Consider the following 20,199-nt stretch of genomic DNA (forward strand, 5'->3'; position numbering starts at 1 on the left):
CGAGCAGTGCTTGATAATCACTGCGGAAAGGGGCGATTTCGAAGATTAACTCTTTGATACGGTAATTTTCTGGTGATCCGAAGATTACCTCAAGGGCAATGGAGCCTGTGCAGCTAACCTCCATACTTGGTATGATGCCTCTAAAAGTGGCTTTAGTGGGTTTGGTCGCCGAATGATCGATGCCCATCTTGCGCACTGTGTCTTGGTAAAGCAGATTTAAACTGCTACCTCCGTCCATAAGGACTCGGGTGAGGTGGAACCCATCTACTATTGGGTCGAGGATTAGTGCGGCTCGATTGCCCTAATTGGCGTTAACCGGACGACCCGTGCGGTTGAAGGTGACCGGCCCTAGTTTATATTGTGGGACGGCTAGTTCCAGAGTCGCCATCCCTAAGGGTGCATATCTGGTCCGAGTTGGCAATTTGGGTGGTATTTACCACATTCACCGATTGAATATGGGGAAATTTCTTTTGTCCTCTTGTGTTCGGTGATCTGGGCTCTTCGTCGCTATCGTTGCTTTGAGACCCCTCTTCGTCTTTGGCGCCTGCCTTGCCGGCTTGTTTGAAGACCCAGCATTCTCTGTTGGTATGGGTGGCTGGCGTTTCTGGGGTGCCATGAATTTGGCACTGGCGATCAAGTATGCGGTCCAGACTGGATGGACCCGGATTTTTATTTTTGGGTGGCCCTTTCCGCTGACCGGACTTTGAGCCCCTGAACTCGGCATTAACTGTCGTATTTTCAGTGTTTTCATCATATTTGCGGCGCTTGTGTTTGTTGCATCGTGGTTTGCCGTTGCTATCCCTGGCTTCTGATATGCCAGGTTTGCTTGTTGTATTGGTACTATGAGCCAACCAGCTATCTTCGCCCGCGCAAAAGCGGGTCATAAGTGTCATGAGGGCTGCCATGGATTTTGGCTTCTCTTGGCCGAGGTGCCGGGCAAGCCATTCGTCATGGATATTATGCTTAAATGCCACTAAGGCTTCTGCATCCAGACAGTCGACAATTTGGTTCTTCTTGGTTAGGAACCAGGTCCAGAATTTCCTGGTCGATTCCCCTGGTTGCTGAGTTATATGACTTAAATTGTCAGTGTCCGGCGGTCGCACATAAGTGCCCTGGAAATTACTAGGAATGCCTCTGCCAGGTTCTCCCAACTTCTAATGGAGTTTGCTGGCAAGCTATTGAGCCAATGCCGAGCCGACATTTTGAGTTTTAGCGGGAGATACTTGATGGCATGTAGGTCATCCCCGCGGGCCATGTGAATATGGAGGAAGAAGTCTTCTATCCATACCCCGGGGTCTGTAGTACCATCGTATGATTCAATGTTTACGGGTTTAAACCCTTCTGGAAATTCGTGATCCATTACTTCATCAATGAAGCATAAGGGGTGTGTGGCGCCTCTGTGTCGGGCTATATCACGACGCGGTTCATACGAGTCTTGTCTGCCGTGTTCGGCTCGGCCGGATTTGCTTTTAGTGTATCCGGCGTGACGATCATCGTCGCGTGTTGGTGCGTGCCCCTGTGATCCGTAGATTGATCTTGCATGTTTTGCCTTGTTTTCCAATACGTCTCGCAAGTCCCGCGTGTTTCCCCGGGCCTTGGCAATTTTGTTTGATAGGCGGCGGGGTGCGGGCTGGACTTCGGGCTGAAATGCCTTTCTGTCTCGGCCACGAGGTGGCCTGTCAGCCGCATCATACGCTGGTGATGTAGGTTTCAATGCTTCCTCCTCGAGGTGAGGTAGCAACCTGCACTTTGGGTAACTCTTGGAGGGGCGCTCGAGTTTGTATTCCTTGGCCGCAAGGACTTCGGTCCATCTGTCTGCTAACAAATCTTGATCAGCTTGAAGCTGTTGTTGCTTTTTCTTCAAGCTATTTGTTGTGTCCATAAGCCGGCGCTTGAAGCGCTCCTGCTCGACGGGATCCTCAGGCACGATAAATTCTTCGTCGCCGAGGCTCACCTCGTCTTCGGAGAGAGGCATGTAATTGTCCTCCTCCGATTCTCCATCTGCTGCCCGCTCTGGAGGGCTAGCTTGTTCACCCTCCCGCTCTAAATCATGCTGGAGGGGATTGTTGTCGTCTTTGGCACTCTCCGGAGTGTTACTGTCTCTTGTGCCGGTATCACTACTTTTTCTATGGCCGGACTTAGAGCGGCGCCACTGACGTCAACGCTTGGGTTGCTTCTTGGAGGGGTCATCCTCCGTTGTCTCGTCGCCATTGCCTTCTTTGGGGGTGTCCACCATGTATATATCATATGATGAGGTGACGGTCCAGCGCCCTGTGGGTGGTGGTTCCTATTCGTCTCCTGCATCATCGTCCATACCGTCGATGTCTTCGGAGTCGAAGTCGAGCATGTCGGTTAAATCGTCGATAGTGGCTACTAAGTGGGTGGTGGGTGGGGAGCGAATTTCTTCGTTGTCCGCATCCCATTCTAGCCGGACATACTTCGGCCAAGGTTCTCCCGACAAGGAGAGAGATCTTAATGAATTTAGCACGTCGCCGAAAGGTGAGTGCTGAAAGATATCCGTGGAGGTGAACTCCATGATCGACGCCCAATCGGATTCGATAGGCACGGACACAGGCGGCTCGGAGTCCGTGGCCGGAGACGAATCCAGTGGTTCGGCAACACGGCTCTCGTAAGGGGTGAAGTCAGTATCCGGCTCTATCGCCACTGAGAGTGCGGCCTCCATGGCGGGGTCTATCCATCTGTCCTCCGATGGCGCAATTTGCTCCGGATTGAAAGCCGGAGTAGTTGCAGGTGTGATCTCCTGAACACTGTCCGACGGCAGAGCTAAATCATGTTCATCGTGATCGTGCAGCGCACCTGACATGGGATCGAATCCATCGAAGATCAAGTCTCCGCGGATGTCGGCAGTGTAGTTTAAGTTTCCGAACCTGACCTGATGGCCAGGGGCGTAGCTCTCGATCTGCTCCAGATGGCCAAGCGAGTTGGCCCGCAGTGCGAAGCCGCCGAATACGAAGATCTGTCCGAGAAGGAAAACCTCACCCAAGACCGCATCGTTACCGATGATCGAAGGAGCCATCAAGCCTTACGGTGATGGCACAGTGGAACTCTCAATGAAAGCACCAATGTCGGTGTCAAAACCGACGGATCTCGGGTAGGGGTTCCCGAACTGTGTGTCTAAGCCGGATGGTAACGGGAGGCAGGGGACACGATGTTTACCCAGGTTCGGGCCCTCTCGATGGAGGTAATACCCTATGTCCTGCTTGATTGATCTTGGTGATATGAGTATTACAAGAGTTGATCTATCATGAGATCGTAGAGGCTAAACCCTAGAAGCTAGCCTATGGTATGATTGTATGTTGTCCTACGGACTAAACCCTCCGGTTTATATAGACACCGGAGGGGGCTAGTGTTACATAGTGTCGGTTAGAAGGGAGGAGATCTACATATCCGTATTGCCAAGCTTGCCTTCCACGCCAAGGAGAGTCCCATCCAGACACGGGACGAAGTCTTCAATCTTGTATCTTCATAGTCCAACAGTCCGACCAAAGAATATAGTCCGGCTGTCCGGAGACCCCCTAATCCAGGACTCCCTCACCCACAATTCATCGGATCTCGACAAACACACCGCAAAAGAAGATTACATCGAATATATCTCCAAGAGAATCAAGGAGAACTTTGTATTGAGATCCAAAGAGAGAGAAGAAGCCATCTAGCTACTAGCTATGAACCCGAAGGTCTGAGGTAAACTACTCACACATCATCGGAGGGGCCATGGAGTTGATGTAGAGGCCCTCCGTGATCGATGCCCCCTCCGACGAAGCTCCGGAAAAGGCCCCAACATGGGATCTCTTGGGTACAGAAGGTTGCGGCGATGGAAATAGGGTTTCGTGGTGCTCCTGGATGTTTGCGGGGTATATGAATATATATAGGAGGAAGAAGTAGGTCGATGGAGCAACGAGGGGCCCACGAGGGTGGAGGGTGCGCCCCGAGGGGTAGGCACGCCCCCTGCCTTGTGGCCGCCTCGTTGATTGCTTGACGTCCACTCCAAGTCCTCTGGATCACGTTTGTTCCAAAAATCACGTTCCCGAAGGTTTCATTCCGTTTGGTCTCTGTTTGATATTCCTTTTCTACGAAACACTGAAATAAAAAAAACAATTTGGGCTGGGACTCCGGTTAATAGGTTAGTCTCAAAAATAATATAAAAGTGTAAAATAAAGCCCGTTATCATCCAAAACAGATAATATACTAGCATGGAACAATCAAAAATTATAGATACGTTGGAGACGTATCAGCGCACGCTCAGCATGAGTCGGAGACGACGAGGCTGGAGTCGTACCAGTTGCACGTGTCCCTGAAGCGCAAGGACGACAAGGTTCGCGCGCTATCCGACGAGGTGGCCCGCCTCTGCACCGACGCCGAGGAGGCGTTCGCCACATTCTGGGGTAAGGAGGCCAGGTTCACAGCATGGATGAAGTCGTCGGAGGTAGAGCTCGCCACGTCTCGGTGCGAGAACGCGCGGCTCCTCGAGTCGCAGCGGTCCGGGCAGCACGAGGTGGCCAAGCTGCGGGACATCCTGAAGCAGGCCGTCAAGGACACCAAGTTCGTCAAGGAGGCGTCGGAGGAGGCGAGGAGAGAGAACACCATGCTCAAGGAGATGGTCGGGAGCAAGGACACCGCCGTCAAGTGCAACAAGGAGGAGCTGGAGTGCCTCCGGGTGAGCGAGGCCGCGGCGCGCGACAACGTCAAGGAGCTGCAGAGTCTGCTGGTGGCCACATCGGTGAGCCCCACCCCCACACCGTCCGCGGTGGCAGGAGCGGGAAGGTCGTTTGACCTGGAGGACCTGTCGTCGCTGTCGCCGCGGGCGCCGACGGACGGGATCGACGAGATCGCAGTGGAGTAGAGGGAGAGAGAGGGGATTGAGGATTAGGAAGAGAGGGGGATTAACTCGAGACACACGTCTCTAGAGAGCCACCCACGTGCGCCTCGAAGCATCCCTCGGACCTGGCTCTCGGGAAACTGCCGATTCGGCCATTCCCAACAGGCCAAGCCCAGGGATGCTTTAAGAACCGTGCTATGCGGACTCAATAGTGTATGCGAGAAACCAAACAAATGAGATCCAAAAAGATGCTGCACCGCGCGAGCCTGATTAGGTTCGATGAGGGCAACCAAACAATGCCCTGAGAGATAAAAAAAGTCCTATGAAGAAAGCGGCCCTTTGCGTGAACGATCCATGTCTAAAGTAGGGACGAACAAATTCATTAATGAGATGGTCCGACTTCTTTTTATACAGCTAATTGAGAGGGACGAACAAATTAAAACGGAACATAGAGTAGCATCAAGCATACTAGTACATTGCATGTACGGCCGATGAGATGGCCCGAGTTCTTTATAAACGACGATAGTGCAGCTATGGTAATTAGCACCATTACCGGTACTTCTCCTAGTAACTCGGTCTCACGCAGGCCCCCCGCGTCGCCCCCACTCGAGCGACTCGGGCGGGATCTAAAACCCTAGCCGCCAGGGGTCCCCATCCGTCCTCCCCTCCCTCCGCCGCCGCCGAAGGACGCTACCGGCTATAGCCCGGGGCTGATGGCGGTGGCGGGGGTCTTCCCTCTTGCCTGCGCCGTGCGGGCGGTGCGGAGCCCTGCGGCGTGGGTGGCACGCCGATCTGGCCTGGCGGCGCGGCGGGCCTGCCTTCCGGCGGCGGCGCGTCGGCTGCCTCGGCCAAGGTCCTGCCTCGGGCTGCGTGGCGGTGTTCGGCGGCGGCGGCCGGGTCTGCGGCGACACACCATCTAACTTCGGATCGGCGGTGGTGGCATGGAGGGCCTGGTGGTTGGGTCGGCACCATGCGGGTTGTGCCCTCCGGACAGATCTGATCTGGCCGGTGCGGCCTGCTCCATGTGCGGCGGCTCAGATCGGCGGCGACCCGTGCACCCAATACGTGATGGAGGTTCTTCGAGCGGATCCAGGTGAAAACCTTGTGCTCGGCTTGATGCCAAGACCGGCGTTGGTGGCACCCTGTGGTGCCATTATCTTTTTGAAGGCATCGCCGTGGAGAAGCTCTAGACCTCTATCCGCTACCTCCGGGGGAAACCCTAGATTAGTTGATCGGATGACGGCGGCGCGTTGGTGTCGTTTCCTCCTTGGGGGCGTCATTCTTGGAGGCGTACACGGGTCCGAGGGACCAGCGGGCGCCTTTTTTGATGGAGCGGTACTTCATCCTTCACATTGATGATGGCGGATCTCGGCGGCGTGGTGCAGTGGAGACTCCGCGCCCGATGCGCGGTGATGCCTCGCGCAGGTGGAGGTAGTTGTCTGGCGTCAAGGTGGCGTCGATGGCGGAGTGGCCTGACAAGGTAGAAGCCTCAATATCTGCTCTGAAGACAGACCTATGGAAGATGGCGGCAAGGACACATGTGAGTGCGTCAGACCAGTTTATGCCCTAGACCCGGTATGTGGCTCGGCTGGGGCTTCTGCCTTTTGATGATAGGCTTAGGTGACTAGACCGGGTATTTGTCCCAGGTAGCATCCCTTCATCATATGGATAGGAGTAGTGGCATATGTTGCCAAGATGGTGGATTCAGGCATTTTGTTGTAATACTTTGTAAGGTCCTCGTGAATAATCAATAAAGTGGTCGTATGCATCTCCCAGATACAGAGGCTGGGGGTCATCCTCCTTTTCTAAAAAAACGGTACTTCTCCTGACCCCGATACCGAATTCAGCAAGATTTCCATCGTGATAAAACCTAACCTATCTTGTGCTACTGTTTGTGCAATCACATCCTTCAGTCCTAGCTCAGTCCATACTTCTTTTTCTCTACGGCAGGTGAACAGGCAATGTTGCACATCCTCCATTCCAATCAAACAGACCGGTCATTGGGGGCTACATGGGATATGACGTTCAGATCTATTATGCTATTTAATACCCCTCTGATCTTGAGCATGAATACCATTTGTGAGTAGTTATATTTGTACTTGAGGCCGCGGGAGAAGTCATGTTGCAAGTAATCTTGTGAATTTGATATGTGTTCAATATTTTGATGATATGTATATTGTGATTCGCTTAGTGGTGTCATGTGAACGTAGACTACATGACACTTCACCAGCTTTGGGCCTAAGGGAATGCATTGTGGATGATGGGTTGCTAGAGTGAAAGAAGTTTAAACCCTAGTTGATGCGCTACTTCGTAAGAGACTGATTTGAATCCATATGTTTAATGCTATGATTAGATTTGATATTAATACTTTTCTCGTAGTTGCAGATGCTTGCGAGAGGGTTAATCATAAGTGGGAGGTTTGTTCAAGTAAGAACAGCACCCAAGCACCGGTCCACCCACATATCAAATTATCAAAGTAGCGAACGCAAATTAAACCAACATGATGAAAGTGACTAGATGAAATTCCGGTGTGTCCTCAAGAACGCTTTGCTTATTATAAGAGACCGTTTTAGCATGTCATTTTCTACAAAAAAGATTGGGCTACCTTGTAGCACTTTATTTCCGTTACCGTTACTTGCTCGTTACAAATTATCTTGCCATCAAACTACCTGTTACCGACAATTTCAGTGCTTGCAGAAATTATCTTGCTGAAAACTACTTGTCATTTCCTGCTGCTCCTCGTTGGGTTCGACACTCTTACTTATTGAAAGGACTATGATTGAACCCTTTTATTTATGGATCATCAGTGGGTCACCGATCGTACTTATTTGCCCCAATAATTTTTATATATTTTATAAAATTTCTCCATGAAATTTTAGCTCATTTAGAGGTGTGCAAAATAGGTATCTCTGATATAGCTTTTCCAGGACCAAAATTCCAGCTGCCGGCAATCTCCCTCTTCATGTAAATCTTGCAAATTAAGAGAGAAAAGGCATTAGAATTGTATCACAAAATGTTATAGTGATAAAAAGCCTTATAAATAACAGTAGTAAAACATGATGCAAAATGGACGTATCAACTCCCCCAAGCTTAGTGTCGGTGTCAAAGACCTCGGGGTGGGGGTCCCGAGCTGTGGATCTCAGATCAAGGGTAAAAAGAATGAAGGAGACGACGTTTTACCCAGATTCGGGTCCTCTTGATTGAGGTAAAACCCCAAGTCACGCTCTTGTTTATATTAATGAAGATGTATCAAATACAGAGTTGATCTACCTCGAGATCGTAATGTGTGGTCTAATTCTAGGGTTAGGTGAATGATTTTGCGTTGATGTCCCCTCTACGGGCTAAACCCTATGGCTTATATACACGCCAATGAGGGTATCTAGGGTTACATGGTCGGCATCTAGGAGCAAGGCGGCATGAGAGATCTTGGAGTATACGTCAAGTCTTCGGTGGAGGTAGTCTTGATCACGCCTCCTGTGGACGGCCTCCGGAGTCCATCTTGAGTTCAAGCGAGGGCCCCTCGGCCTAGCCTGAGGAACATGGGCCGACTTGGTTAGTACCCTCTTATCTAGTACACCGTCATTAGCCCTCGAACTGGTCTTCTATGCCGAGGACGACTTCAATAACAACCTCTGATCCGAGTCCCTGGCTCGACAGACGAGTTCCACCTTATGATCCTTGGACCACTCCTTCAACGGAGCGATGTCAGCCGAGGCCCAACCGAACTTGTACCATCTCCCCGAAGAGATCGGATAACTTAGCCTCGAAGGCCAACCATCTCGCTGTGAATAGTCCTACTTAGTCTGACAACTTCACCGAAACGGCTCACCCCACGACAAGTCGAGCAGTTACTGCTTCCCCCAAATCGCGGCCCGAGGCAAACTTTTTACTGGCATATCCCATCGAGGTGAAGATTGTGCCCGTTTTCTCAGATATATCATCAAGATTTTGTTTCTCCCATATGCCTAACGGCATCTTTGGTGGGAGTGGTGTGTTTATCGGTACAGTAAGACTGTAAGAGGGACTCTTGGCCTTTCACTGGCCTATAAGAGCAAAAGGGAGGATGGTGCAACCTACTACGCTCACATTCTCCTCATCTACTGCTTCGTCTAGCTCCAGCGCTCAAAGCAAAAGGGATCGCGACAAATTTGGAATTTGAAATAATTCAAAACAATTTTGTGAAATATAAAATCTTTCTACAAATATCTGAATCAAAACTTCCTCATTTACAGCTAAAATACATACGTGCTTTATAATGATAACTAATTTTCAATCATATAACAGCATCGTGCACATACAGTTCGATCTCGGCAGAGACACAATTTTCATCTAAAATGGCCACAAAAATGACTTACTATCACACACACTCAAGTGCAACACACAGTCTAGTGCACAGAGTATATAAGAAGGATGAGTAATTCGGAGTTTTGAGCCGTCGAATCCACAAAGGCGAACTGAGAGATAAAAAAAGTCGCCTGTGGAGAAAGCGGCCCTTTGCTTGAACGATCCATGTCTAAAGTAGGGACGAACAAATTCGTTAATGAGATGGTCCGACTTCTTTTTATACGGCTAATTGAGAGGGACGAACAAATTAAAGCCGAACATAGAGTAGCATCTAGCATTAGTACATTAGCATGGCCAGCCCCGGCGCCGGCCACCTCATTCCAATGGCCGAGCTGGCGCGGCGGCTCGTGGAGCTCGGCTTCTCGGCCACGATCCTCACGTTCACCAACCTCTCCGCCCCACTAGATCAACTTCTCCCATCCCTCGCCGCCTCCGTCGCCACCGCCGCGCTCCCCGCTGTCCGGATGGACGACCTTCCCGCCAACGCCCACGACGGCCGCGTGCTCGTGGAGCTCATTCGCCGCTCCCTCCCCAACATCCGCGACCTCGTCCGCTCCATCAACAACTCTAGTACCGGGGCCGCCCCGCTCGCCGCTCTGGTGCCGGACTTCCTCTGCTCCATGGCGCTGCCTATCGCCGCCGAGCTCGGCGTCCCCGGCTACGTCTTCTTCCCTAGCAACCTGGCCATGGTCGCCCTCACGCGCCACATCGTCGAGCTCCACGAGGGCGCCGCTTTCGGCGAATACCGCGACGTTGCCGTGCCTCTCGAGCTTCCCGGCGGAGTGTCGCTGAGCGGCGCTGACATCCCGGACGCGTTCCGCGGCAGTTTCACCAACCCGCGTTACTCGAAACTTGTTGAGTTGGTCCGGAGCTATCGCCTCGCCGACGGCATACTGGTGAACACGCTCTACGACATGGAACCTGCCACCGCGGAGGCGTTCGAGCAGCTGGCGGCGGAGCAAGCTGCTGGCGCGTCAGCGTTTGCGTACCCGCCGGTGTTCCCCGTAGGGCCGTTCGTCCGGCCGCCAGATCCCGACGAAGCCGCCGCCGGCGCGTCGACGCCGTGCTTGGAGTGGCTCGATCGTCAGCCGACCGGCTCTGTGGTGTACGTCGCCTTCGGGAGCGGCGGGGCACTTTCTGTGGAGCAGACGGCCGAGCTCGCGGCTGGTCTCGAGGCGAGCGGCCAAAGGTTTCTTTGGGTCGTGCGGATGTCAAGCCTCGACGGCCGCGGCATCCGAGACGATGACGATCCATTAACGTGGCTCCCCGAGGGCTTCTTGGAGAGGACGAGGGGCAGGGGCCTGGCCGTCGCGGCGTGGGCGCCTCAGGTGCGCGTGCTGTGCCACCCTGCGACCGCCGTCTTCGTGTCGCACTGCGGGTGGAACTCGACTCTGGAGAGCGTGGGGTCCGGCGTGCCCATGCTCGCGTGGCCGCTGTATGCAGAGCAGAGGATGAACGCCGTTATCCTGGAAGAGAAGCTCGGGGTGGCGCTGCGGGTGCCGGCGGCACGAGAGGACGATCGATGCTTCGTGACGTGCTACGGGATCGCCACCGCTGTGAAGGAGCTCGTGGAGGGGGGTCAGAAGTTGTGGCGACGGGCCGAGAACCTGCAGAAAGCGGGAGCACATGCGTGGTCACCGTACGGGCCGTCGCGCCGGGTGCTCGAGGAGGTCGCCTTCAAGTTGAAGGCGGCGCTTGGCAGAGAGAAGTAGACGCGGCTCCCCTAACGTGCCATTGGCACACCGACACGGGGACCCGGGCCCATGCGTCGATGGCTCCATTTCAGGGGTGCAGTACGGGAGTGGATCCGGCTCCGAAAGAAGTAACAATTGCACCTGAATAACATTTGCGTCATGCGGATGCCACTAAATCTATCCACTTCCATGTAATTTTCGCAATAAACACCAATGACCGATTTTTTGATCAGTTGGGCCCATCTATAAACGGCTAGGTGCTGACATGGCATACAACTGTTAACATCGTTTGTCGACTGTTAATTGGACGTGGGGCCCACCCATCACATGTGGAGCCAGCCACTCAAGTACTCAACTTAGGCCGATCATAGTGGGGAGTAGATTTTTTTTTGAGGCAGGGGAGTAACTTATATTAGTGTCATGGATATGACACTAGTATAAGTTACTACCTTCATAATACAAAGTACTAACATAATACTAGTGCCATATATGGCTTCATTTATTAGCTTGTAGACTCATATTGTTTTGAAAAACCCTATATTACAGTAACATATTATGTTACTACTTGTCATTAACTACTTGCCACATAGGCAAAAATTTCTCGGAGTGCGCTATGTTACTACTCTGCACTATGTGGACTTTCTCTACTTCAGACTTTCTCTACTCCTACGGACATGATTACTTCTCGGAGTAACTTAATAAGGCTAGTAATTACAGGATTAGTTTTACTAGCGTTGTTGCCGCAGAGAAAGTCCGCACGGAGATAGAGGACGGAGGAGGAGAAATGCAGTGCGCGCGCCATGACAGCATCAGTGCAGTAGGACGAGAGAGAGGACGTCGAGATGAATGACGCTGGAAACTACTCCGGTGTAGTAGGACGCGGACAAGGAGTCAAGAGGAACGATGTCGGCGTCGAGAGGGACGAATAGGAGGGCTATAAGGCAGATGACAGGAGAATAAAATACAGTGTGCACGCCATGACGGCGCCAGTGCAGTAGGATCCTGGAGAAAAGGCCGGGATGAACGGCGACAATGATGACGCCATTGCAGCAAGACGCGGGAAAGGTGATTGAGAGAAACCACACCAGCCTATAGGAATGATTGAGCGGTGTCTTAAATCACACCACATATATGTATGGGAAACACTTGTAATTAGAAAACTTGCAACACGAATACTATGTGGAACTGCGAGATTATGCTACTAATCAAAGTAAAATTCAAACGGTCGATCGTGCACAACGATATTGACAAAATTCGTCCAAACGTGAACGCAAAATTAAGCATTTTTACGGTCGATGGAAACTGCGAACCAATCACAAAAATAGAACCGTAATATTGATGTGCATTTTTTTGTCTAGAGCTTATCTCAAATCAAGTCATCATTGTGTAGATTAGAAGGGAGAAAGAAGAAATGAGATTAGGAAGAAGCTTACTAGAGGTAGAAGAAGATAGCACGTACAGGCTGTGTATTAGCTCGCATCCCTTCAGTCTCCTCTCTCATGAAATGGGCCCATCCATATGCGCTCATTGTGGCTCATCTCAGCCTGGCTCGCTGGAAACTGTCGATCTGAGCATTCCCAGCGAGACTGACCCCAAGGTGCTTTGAGTTTCATACTATGCAGGTTCAACATTGAACACGAGAAACTAAACAGCCTAGTTTCATCCCGCATGAATCTGATTGGTCTCTACGCGGGCTACCAAACACGTCTCTAGTGTGATATACAACACTAATAGAAGAGGCTACGGTATTCTTTCTCTAAAATACTTCCGCTACATTTTTAATAGTAGATGATTGTAATGATAATGCAGTAACATTTGTGATCATGCTGACAGTTGGACCGCGTTCTTGGACATTTGTATGGGGGCTGTTTATGTTAACCTGTACTTAGAGGAAGTGTTTTCAGCATGTCACATGGAAAATGCTGATGTGGCTCGTCTGTACGACTGTACTTGACAATGTATGGCGGATCAACTTCTTTGATCTCATCCCCTGCAAAAAGAAACTTCCTTGGTCTCATGATCTTTTTTGATATGGATGACGCCCTTTGGTAAGGTACGTAGTGAAGTCGTTTGAAGCTCCAAATTGTGACACATTTAACTTGTTTTTGATCGCAACAGTTGTTCCTTTTTTGTAAAGAAGAAACTTACATACCACTTGCTACCATGATTAGATTCATCATGAAACGAATTTTCATACTTTTTCTTAATATTGTGGATGTAGAATTTTTTTTCTCTGAACTTGGTCAAAATTAAAGAAATTTGACTTTCCAAAAAGTAATACCACTTATATTTTGAAATCGATGGAATATTTAGTTGGGCGGATTGGGAAGATGATGGAGTGTGTTTTATTTTATTTATAATACAGTGATCTTGGTTATAATCCGGTAATTTGATGAGCCTTTTGTGGTGTGGTTTTGTATTATCCGCTAATCAATGTATATTTATGTGGGAAAATTCCAGCGTTGGTGGCTGCATATACTATATTAATACTACAGTATCACATGGTGGCGCTTGTTTTTTCTAGATGATGGGAGGATGTGCCGGATTGATATATTTTGATAGGCCAGTTGTGGTTGATTAATTTGAAAAATCATTGGGCCAGACCAAAATCGTAAACCAAATTTATAATTGAATACCTCAATTGAGCGAAAAAGCTTCAAAATTAGATGAAATTACAAGAATTTAAATGAAGAGCTCCTTGAGAAATTGTTGACCCATTCAAGACTGGGTGATGAATTCTAAATTGAAGATTTCAATTAATCAGGAGGCCTTAAAAATTAAAAAGCATAATGTATAGTATAAAAGAATTGAAATGCGAGAGTTTTGAGAAATTGTTGACCTAGTTAAAATTAAGTGATCCAATTTTAGTTGAAGGCCTCAATCGAATATGGGCTCTTTAAAGTCGAGGAGCATATTGTTAGACTGCTCACGGTGGGGAGTAACATAGAGTAGTAACTTGCCGATGTTACTAGTCTACTATCTCCATAGTGGGTAGTAACATATGAATGGTATTATGAAAGAATTCATTTATTAGGCTATAGACTCATTATGCTTTGAAATGTGTGATGTTACAGTAACTACTTAAGTTACCACAAACCCCTCTCTCCTTATTAATTAGCTGCAATCTTGTATTGAAATGTGTGATGTTACTAGTCTTACTGTGGTAAACAAACAAAAATTCGCTGCCTAGAAGTAGAAGAAGGTGGAAGGATCCGAGCGAGGGTCCAGGTCAGGTCATGTGAACGGACGGAACACCCAACAGCCGCACTGCACTTCACTTCTCCTCCACTCAAGCCTCGAGGAGGGCAAGAACAGAGCAGCTCCCGCATAGCCCCAGCCCCCAGGCGACTCGAGAAATCGCCGGCAATCCGGCTCCGGCTCTCCAGATTTCTCTGCCTCTTCTCCTCAAGGTATCTTATCTTCTTCTTCCTGCCATTTCGCACCCACCGCATCCCACCCGTCTCCCCCTTTCGCTCCGTGCAGTTTTGGGGTTTTGGGGGTTTTTGGACCGGCGCACCACGCCATCCGGGTCCGGGGCCGACGGTCAATGCGTCTCTCATTCGGGGTAGGATCATCTGTTTGGCCTTTGTCTGGAAGGTTTCTATGTTTAATTAGGCCCAAATCGAGTGCTTTCTTGAGGTCGGACGCGAGAAACTAAAAATCGCATCAGAACTGGGGTTTGGGGTAGCACCTAGGTTTGCCGCCGAGGCTTGCGAGCACCAAATCTGTGGTCATCTTTAATTACGCTCCCGTGCATTCTGATGTTCGTGCTGGCTATCTGACAACAAACTGTGCTGGTTTATTCCATCTCCACTTTTGGTTCCTGAGGTTGGGAATTGGGATGGTTGGATTTGGCTGTGAGCTTTTGGTTCCTGCCGGTGATTATCTTCTGATTCAGAAAATGCATGCTCTTTTTGGTATGCTTGCTGCAGACTAAATTAGTGGGATTAGAATGGAAACATGGAATGTTGGCATTTAATTTGTGATGAAACAGTTCATCTTTCCTTGAATTTACAGATTTTTTGTTGTGTTTGTTACCAGAGTTTTTTTTTTTCCTTTTTGAGATAGTTTGTTACCAGAGCTAGTTATGCCCACACTTAAATGTTGACATCTGATGGGTCATGGTGTTTGCATGTACTCCCTCCGTAAAGAAATATAAGAGCATTTAGATCACTAGTACAGGCAAGGGTGAAAGTACACAAACGATATTTTCAATGCACTCTATGCATTTCACTGTCTTTTGTTATCTTCTTCAGGATGGATCCTAGTAGCTGCAAAAGGCAGAAGCATGATACTGGGCATGATAGCACGCCAGGCACCCAGTCCCCGTCAAGCATCATAAGTCATAACAGATCTGTGCGTCTTAGGTTTCTCGAACGATTCGACGAGTTGAAGTATGGGAGTGCCACTGAAGATTACAAGGCAATTGAGAGAAAGAAGCACCAACTTATCAGCACCCTTGAAAAGCTGCAACAAGTACCTATCAAGTTGCCCTGTGCCAGCGCGGCGCTGGAGACATCAGATGCAGGATTACATGGTGCTGCACAAAGTGGGAAAAATATTAGTTCTGATAATATTGTCGACTTGGATCAGTATGATGTTGAAGATAATACCCATGGTAACATGGATAATACTGAGGCTCAGAAAACGGTCATTTTACTTGATTCTGATGATGAGGACATGGTTAAATCCTTTGGAGATGGAAATTTATCTGGTTCTAAGCAAAATGCTGATTTTACCCAAGATTGCATGCCGGCTGAGCAGCCTTGCCAAGACCAGGACATCATCATGCGCAATGATGAGAATATCAATTCTGAAGCTCTTGTAGTTGATCCAGGAAAGCGCAGCATGGGTATTGACAATGAGGTGCATTCAACTCATCATAAAAAGTCTCTGTTTTTCAATGCATCTAGTTTCCCTCAAACAATATTATATGGACAATTATGCATGTTTTTACTACCTGAATAAGAGAGGAGGCAATAGAAATTATTCCTTCTCATGATCGCAACAAATAGCTTACGTGATTATTAACAAAGCATTGATGGATTAAACCCATAGATCATCTTTTTAATGCACAACTGCCTCATAACCTAGTCAAGCCTCACCAACTGCTTAAGAGTATCGCGTTTGTCGAAACTTATGCCAACATGATAAGTACTGACTAATTGCCATCTATGTTTCAAGCCAAAGGAAATTGCTTTATTCGATGGCCATGATACTTCAGAGCCACAACAACTGAACAAGCAAGGACATGATCACATAAACATTCACAATGAGGTCTGCATCGCTGTTCACTCTTGAAATGATAATCAATATTGTTGTTGAATCATGTTTTTTTCTATATTGTTCAATCAGAGAACTACTGGTAATTATCGAGCATGTTCATATATATGCCTAGATGCTAGTACATATCATATCTCAATAACACCAGAAGTCCTTGGCCATTTTATTTTGTTATATTGCGCTTGAAGCAACTCAATGATGTCTGTGAAGAAAATTTCTAATATATATTTAATATCCTGCCTTTGCCCTGTTGAGTTATAGGGAAATTTGATTTTACTTTCATCATGTTTTCCAGAAAATATGCCCACTCAGTTTCAAAAAAGAAAAAGTGATTGATTGTTTCACATGTGACTATATGGGAGACAGTATTGTTTATTAATCACAATATCTGGATTGATGAATGGAATTGTTTTTCCCAGTAATGTTCACTATCTTGTATTTCAACAGAGTCGTGATGAGGAGAAAGAAACAAGGGAAGGAGAAGGTGAAGATGTCCAAAGTAAAGGCCACATGGAGAACAACAATATATCTGCTGTAGATTCTTATGAAATATCTTGTGAGGTCATACAAAGTGAATCCATGGAAGAGGGAAATTATAATCACATTGATACCATTGACAATCCAGTTGATGAGCTGGATGACCTTTGGAAGGACATGTCGGTTGCGCTGGCAATGTCGAAGGTACCTTTTTAATAAACTCATTTCAATCCATCTTCCCTTTATTTGTTTCTTATATCAAGTTAGATCTCAACATTTCATGAACCTCAGTGCCTAGCTCCCTTGATAAATTGTTTTCATGCCTGCACTAATGAAATGGTTCTCAGCCAGCACGCCCTATAGAATACAATATTTGTACTACATGCGTATAGCCGAGGACCATTTCTTCCTCTAGTAGTTGATGTATATCATCAAAATTTAAAAAATGTTAATGCTGTCATCCCCATCAGTTATGTGACTCTATTTTGCACTTTATCACTGAAAAGTTTAGAGTTGGAGTACACGATCTTACTGGTTGTCTTGAAACAGCCAGTTTTTCATTTGCATCCAATCCTTTTTCGTTGTCACACATATTTTGATGCTTTACCATCATCATACTACTGTTTTGTGTTCCTTTATGCATTCACTTTGTATAGTTTTCTACCATTACTTGCTTTTTGATGAGTCTGACCAACATAGTTTATCTAACCAGACCATTGGAAGTGATCACAGTATTGTTCCGTCAGAGAAGAATAGTTCTGAAGTAGTGGATGATTGTCATCATGACTTCGTGATGAAAGATGATTTGGGCATTGTGTGCCGTGTTTGTGGTTTGATCCAGCAACGCATTGAGAATATTTTTGAGTTACAATGGAAAAAGGTATGTAGTATCCGTCCAAATTAGTCCAATTTACTTTCTTGAATACTCCATTTGGCATCACAACTCCATTTGGTATGTAATATTTTTGAGTAATCTAGAGATAACTACTAAAAGATTCAAAGTACACAACTTCATTTGGCATCACAACATCAACTAGTTATACCGTCTTCTTGTCAATCAAATCATTGATGATTAGTTCTGGATGTCATCATTCATAAATTTTCTACACCGGTTTATTTGTCATTAGTGATTAATAGATCGAACAAATTTCCTATACGAGCACCCATGACATGTGTTTTAGATTTTGACTAATTCAGTTCATTTTTGTTTGTTAATTTCTACTTTCTCTGTTCAAATCAGCGCAACCGATCCTACAGAACGTACCCGCAAGAACCCAGAAACTGCAACGATCTCGAGGCAACTACTAATCCTTCAGGAGATATTCTTCAAGTTGCCCCTGGTACTCTGTCAATCCACCCTCAGCATTCAGAACGGATGAAACCTCACCAAGTGGAAGGTTTTAATTTCTTGATCAAGAACTTAGCAGATGAGAACAACCCTGGAGGTTGTATTCTAGCACATGCACCAGGTTCTGGAAAGACTTTCATGCTGATTAGCTTTGTTCAAAGCTTCCTGGCCAGATACCCGGCAGGAAGGCCGTTGATTATCCTTCCAAAGGGCATTCTGGCAACATGGAGAACAGAATTTGTCCGTTGGCAAATTAAGGACATGCCCATTCCACTGTATGACTTCTACTCCTCCAAAGCTGATAGCCGGTCTGAACAACTCGATGTTTTGAACCTGTGGGAAGAAAACAGAAGCATATTGCTGCTAGGGTATCAGCAATTTGCATGCATAGTGTCGGATCAGACGAATAAAGCAGAAGCAGTCATGTGCCAAGAGAAGTTGCTGAAGGTCCCGAGTCTTGTCATTCTAGATGAAGGCCACACTCCGAGAAATGAGCAAACTGACCTACTCAATGCACTTGGAAGTATAAGGACTCCTAGAAAAGTTGTGCTCTCAGGAACCTTATTTCAGAATCATGTCAAGGAGGTCTTCAACATCTTGAACCTTGTCCGGCCAAAATTCTTGAAAACGGAGCGATCTCGTGGGATAGTGAAGCGCGTACTAAGCAAGGTGGACATGTTGGGGAAAAATGCAAGGTCAAGGAACATTTCAGATAAGTTCTGTGATTTGGTTGAAGAAAACCTTCAGAAGGACGCAAATGATAAAATGAGAGCGATGATCATCGAGAGTCTACGCGAGCTAACTGCAAACGTGCTCCACTATTATCAAGGCGAGCTTTCGGAGGAGCTACCAGGACTTTTGGACTTGACTGTTTTTCTGAAAATGAGTACTGAGCAGGAAGAGGTCCTGAGGGGTTTGGTGGGACTGGGGAAATTCAGCAAAAGTGCAAAATGCAGTGCTGTTTCTCTTCATCCATGCTTAAAGGATATCCAGAACATTAAAGACAAGAACCGAGATATTGTCGTTGAGAAGATCGGTTCCATCATGCGTGGAATTGATATCAAAGTTGGGGCAAAGTCAAAGTTTATATACAATTTGTTGTGTCTGTCAGAAGCTGCAGGAGAGAAGGTACTCGTGTTCAGCCGGTACGTGCGTTTTCTCATTTTCTTGGAAATGCTGATCGTAAGAGAGAAAGGATGGGTTCCAGAGATGCACATTTTCAGCATGACCGGTGAATCAACTCCAGACCAGCGAGACAAGGCGGTCGAGAGATTCAACCAATCACCAGACGCTAAGGTTTTCTTCGGTTCCATCAAGGCATGCGGCGAGGGCATCTCCCTCGTCGGTGCGTCGCGGGTTGTCATTCTGGACGTCCATGAAAACCCTTCCGTGATGCGCCAGGCGATCGGTCGTGCTTTCAGACCAGGTCAGACCAAAATGGTGTACTGCTACCGCCTTGTCGCTGCCGACTCGCCGGAAGAGGAGGATCACAACACGGCCTTCCGAAAGGAATGGGTGTCCAAGATGTGGTTCGAATCAAACGATCTTTGTGGCAATGATGATTTTGAGCTTGCCACTGTGGACGTTTCAGAGAGCGGTGACAGGTTTCTCGACAATGAGGCGTTGCGACAAGATATCAAATCTCTATACAAAAGGTATGTGTATCCTAATCGTGCGAACGAATCTCATTAAACATTTTGTTTTTCTGCTAGGATGTTGAATGCATCAATGAGTACACCAAACGTCGTTTTCTTTGCAGGTGAATGGCAGTGGCAAGCGCTAACGAACCAGTGAGAGAAAGAACCCGGGCAGGAACTGAAGTTTGAACTTTCTATGCTTCTTTCAGTATTTTGCTAATCGTCTTAATCGTGTTTGTATGAAGAGATATAAGAGGGTACAAGTCTAGTAGTACAAGTATTTGCAGTCTGAAATGCTAAAAGTGTCTAGTGGACATGTATATCATTAAAAAAGTCAAATTATTTTGAAGTTTTTATGATTTTATTGTTCATCCCTGGAGCCAAAACGCCACCCTTGATTGCGGATTGCTGCAAGAACATCCTTACTTCGTGTTTTTTTCCTGAGGCCTTGTTCGGTTAAACCTCTCTTGGAGAGGATTGATGGGGAACTTGACTTGTAGGGGATTTAATCCTCTCCAATCCCCTTCAAACCCCTGAACAAGCTCTGTAATTTTCGGGGGAATTACACAACCGTTACCG

The 20,199-nt window shown here is 47.6% G+C and overlaps 2 protein-coding genes across 2 annotated transcripts; both read left to right on the forward strand.

Moving 5' to 3' along the window:
* Positions 1-9,462: 9,462 nt before the first annotated feature.
* Positions 9,463-11,120, forward strand: LOC123184875 (hydroquinone glucosyltransferase-like). Its single transcript, XM_044596921.1, has one exon. The coding sequence runs from the start codon at positions 9,472-9,474 to the stop codon at positions 10,891-10,893; it is 1,422 nt and encodes a 473-aa protein (XP_044452856.1). The 5' UTR covers positions 9,463-9,471; the 3' UTR covers positions 10,894-11,120.
* Positions 11,121-14,109: 2,989 nt separating this feature from the next.
* On the forward strand, positions 14,110-19,969 carry LOC123187729 (protein CHROMATIN REMODELING 35). The gene is made up of 7 exons (XM_044599655.1): positions 14,110-14,285; positions 15,132-15,741; positions 16,060-16,152; positions 16,606-16,839; positions 17,348-17,515; positions 17,876-19,638; positions 19,743-19,969. The coding sequence occupies exons 2-7, from the start codon at positions 15,133-15,135 to the stop codon at positions 19,744-19,746; spliced, it is 2,871 nt and encodes a 956-aa protein (XP_044455590.1). The 5' UTR covers positions 14,110-14,285; position 15,132; the 3' UTR covers positions 19,747-19,969.
* The last annotated feature ends 230 nt before the right edge of the window (positions 19,970-20,199 follow it).

Source organism: Triticum aestivum, chromosome 2A (genome assembly GCF_018294505.1).
Source record: "Triticum aestivum cultivar Chinese Spring chromosome 2A, IWGSC CS RefSeq v2.1, whole genome shotgun sequence".
Lineage (NCBI taxonomy): Eukaryota > Viridiplantae > Streptophyta > Magnoliopsida > Poales > Poaceae > Triticum > Triticum aestivum.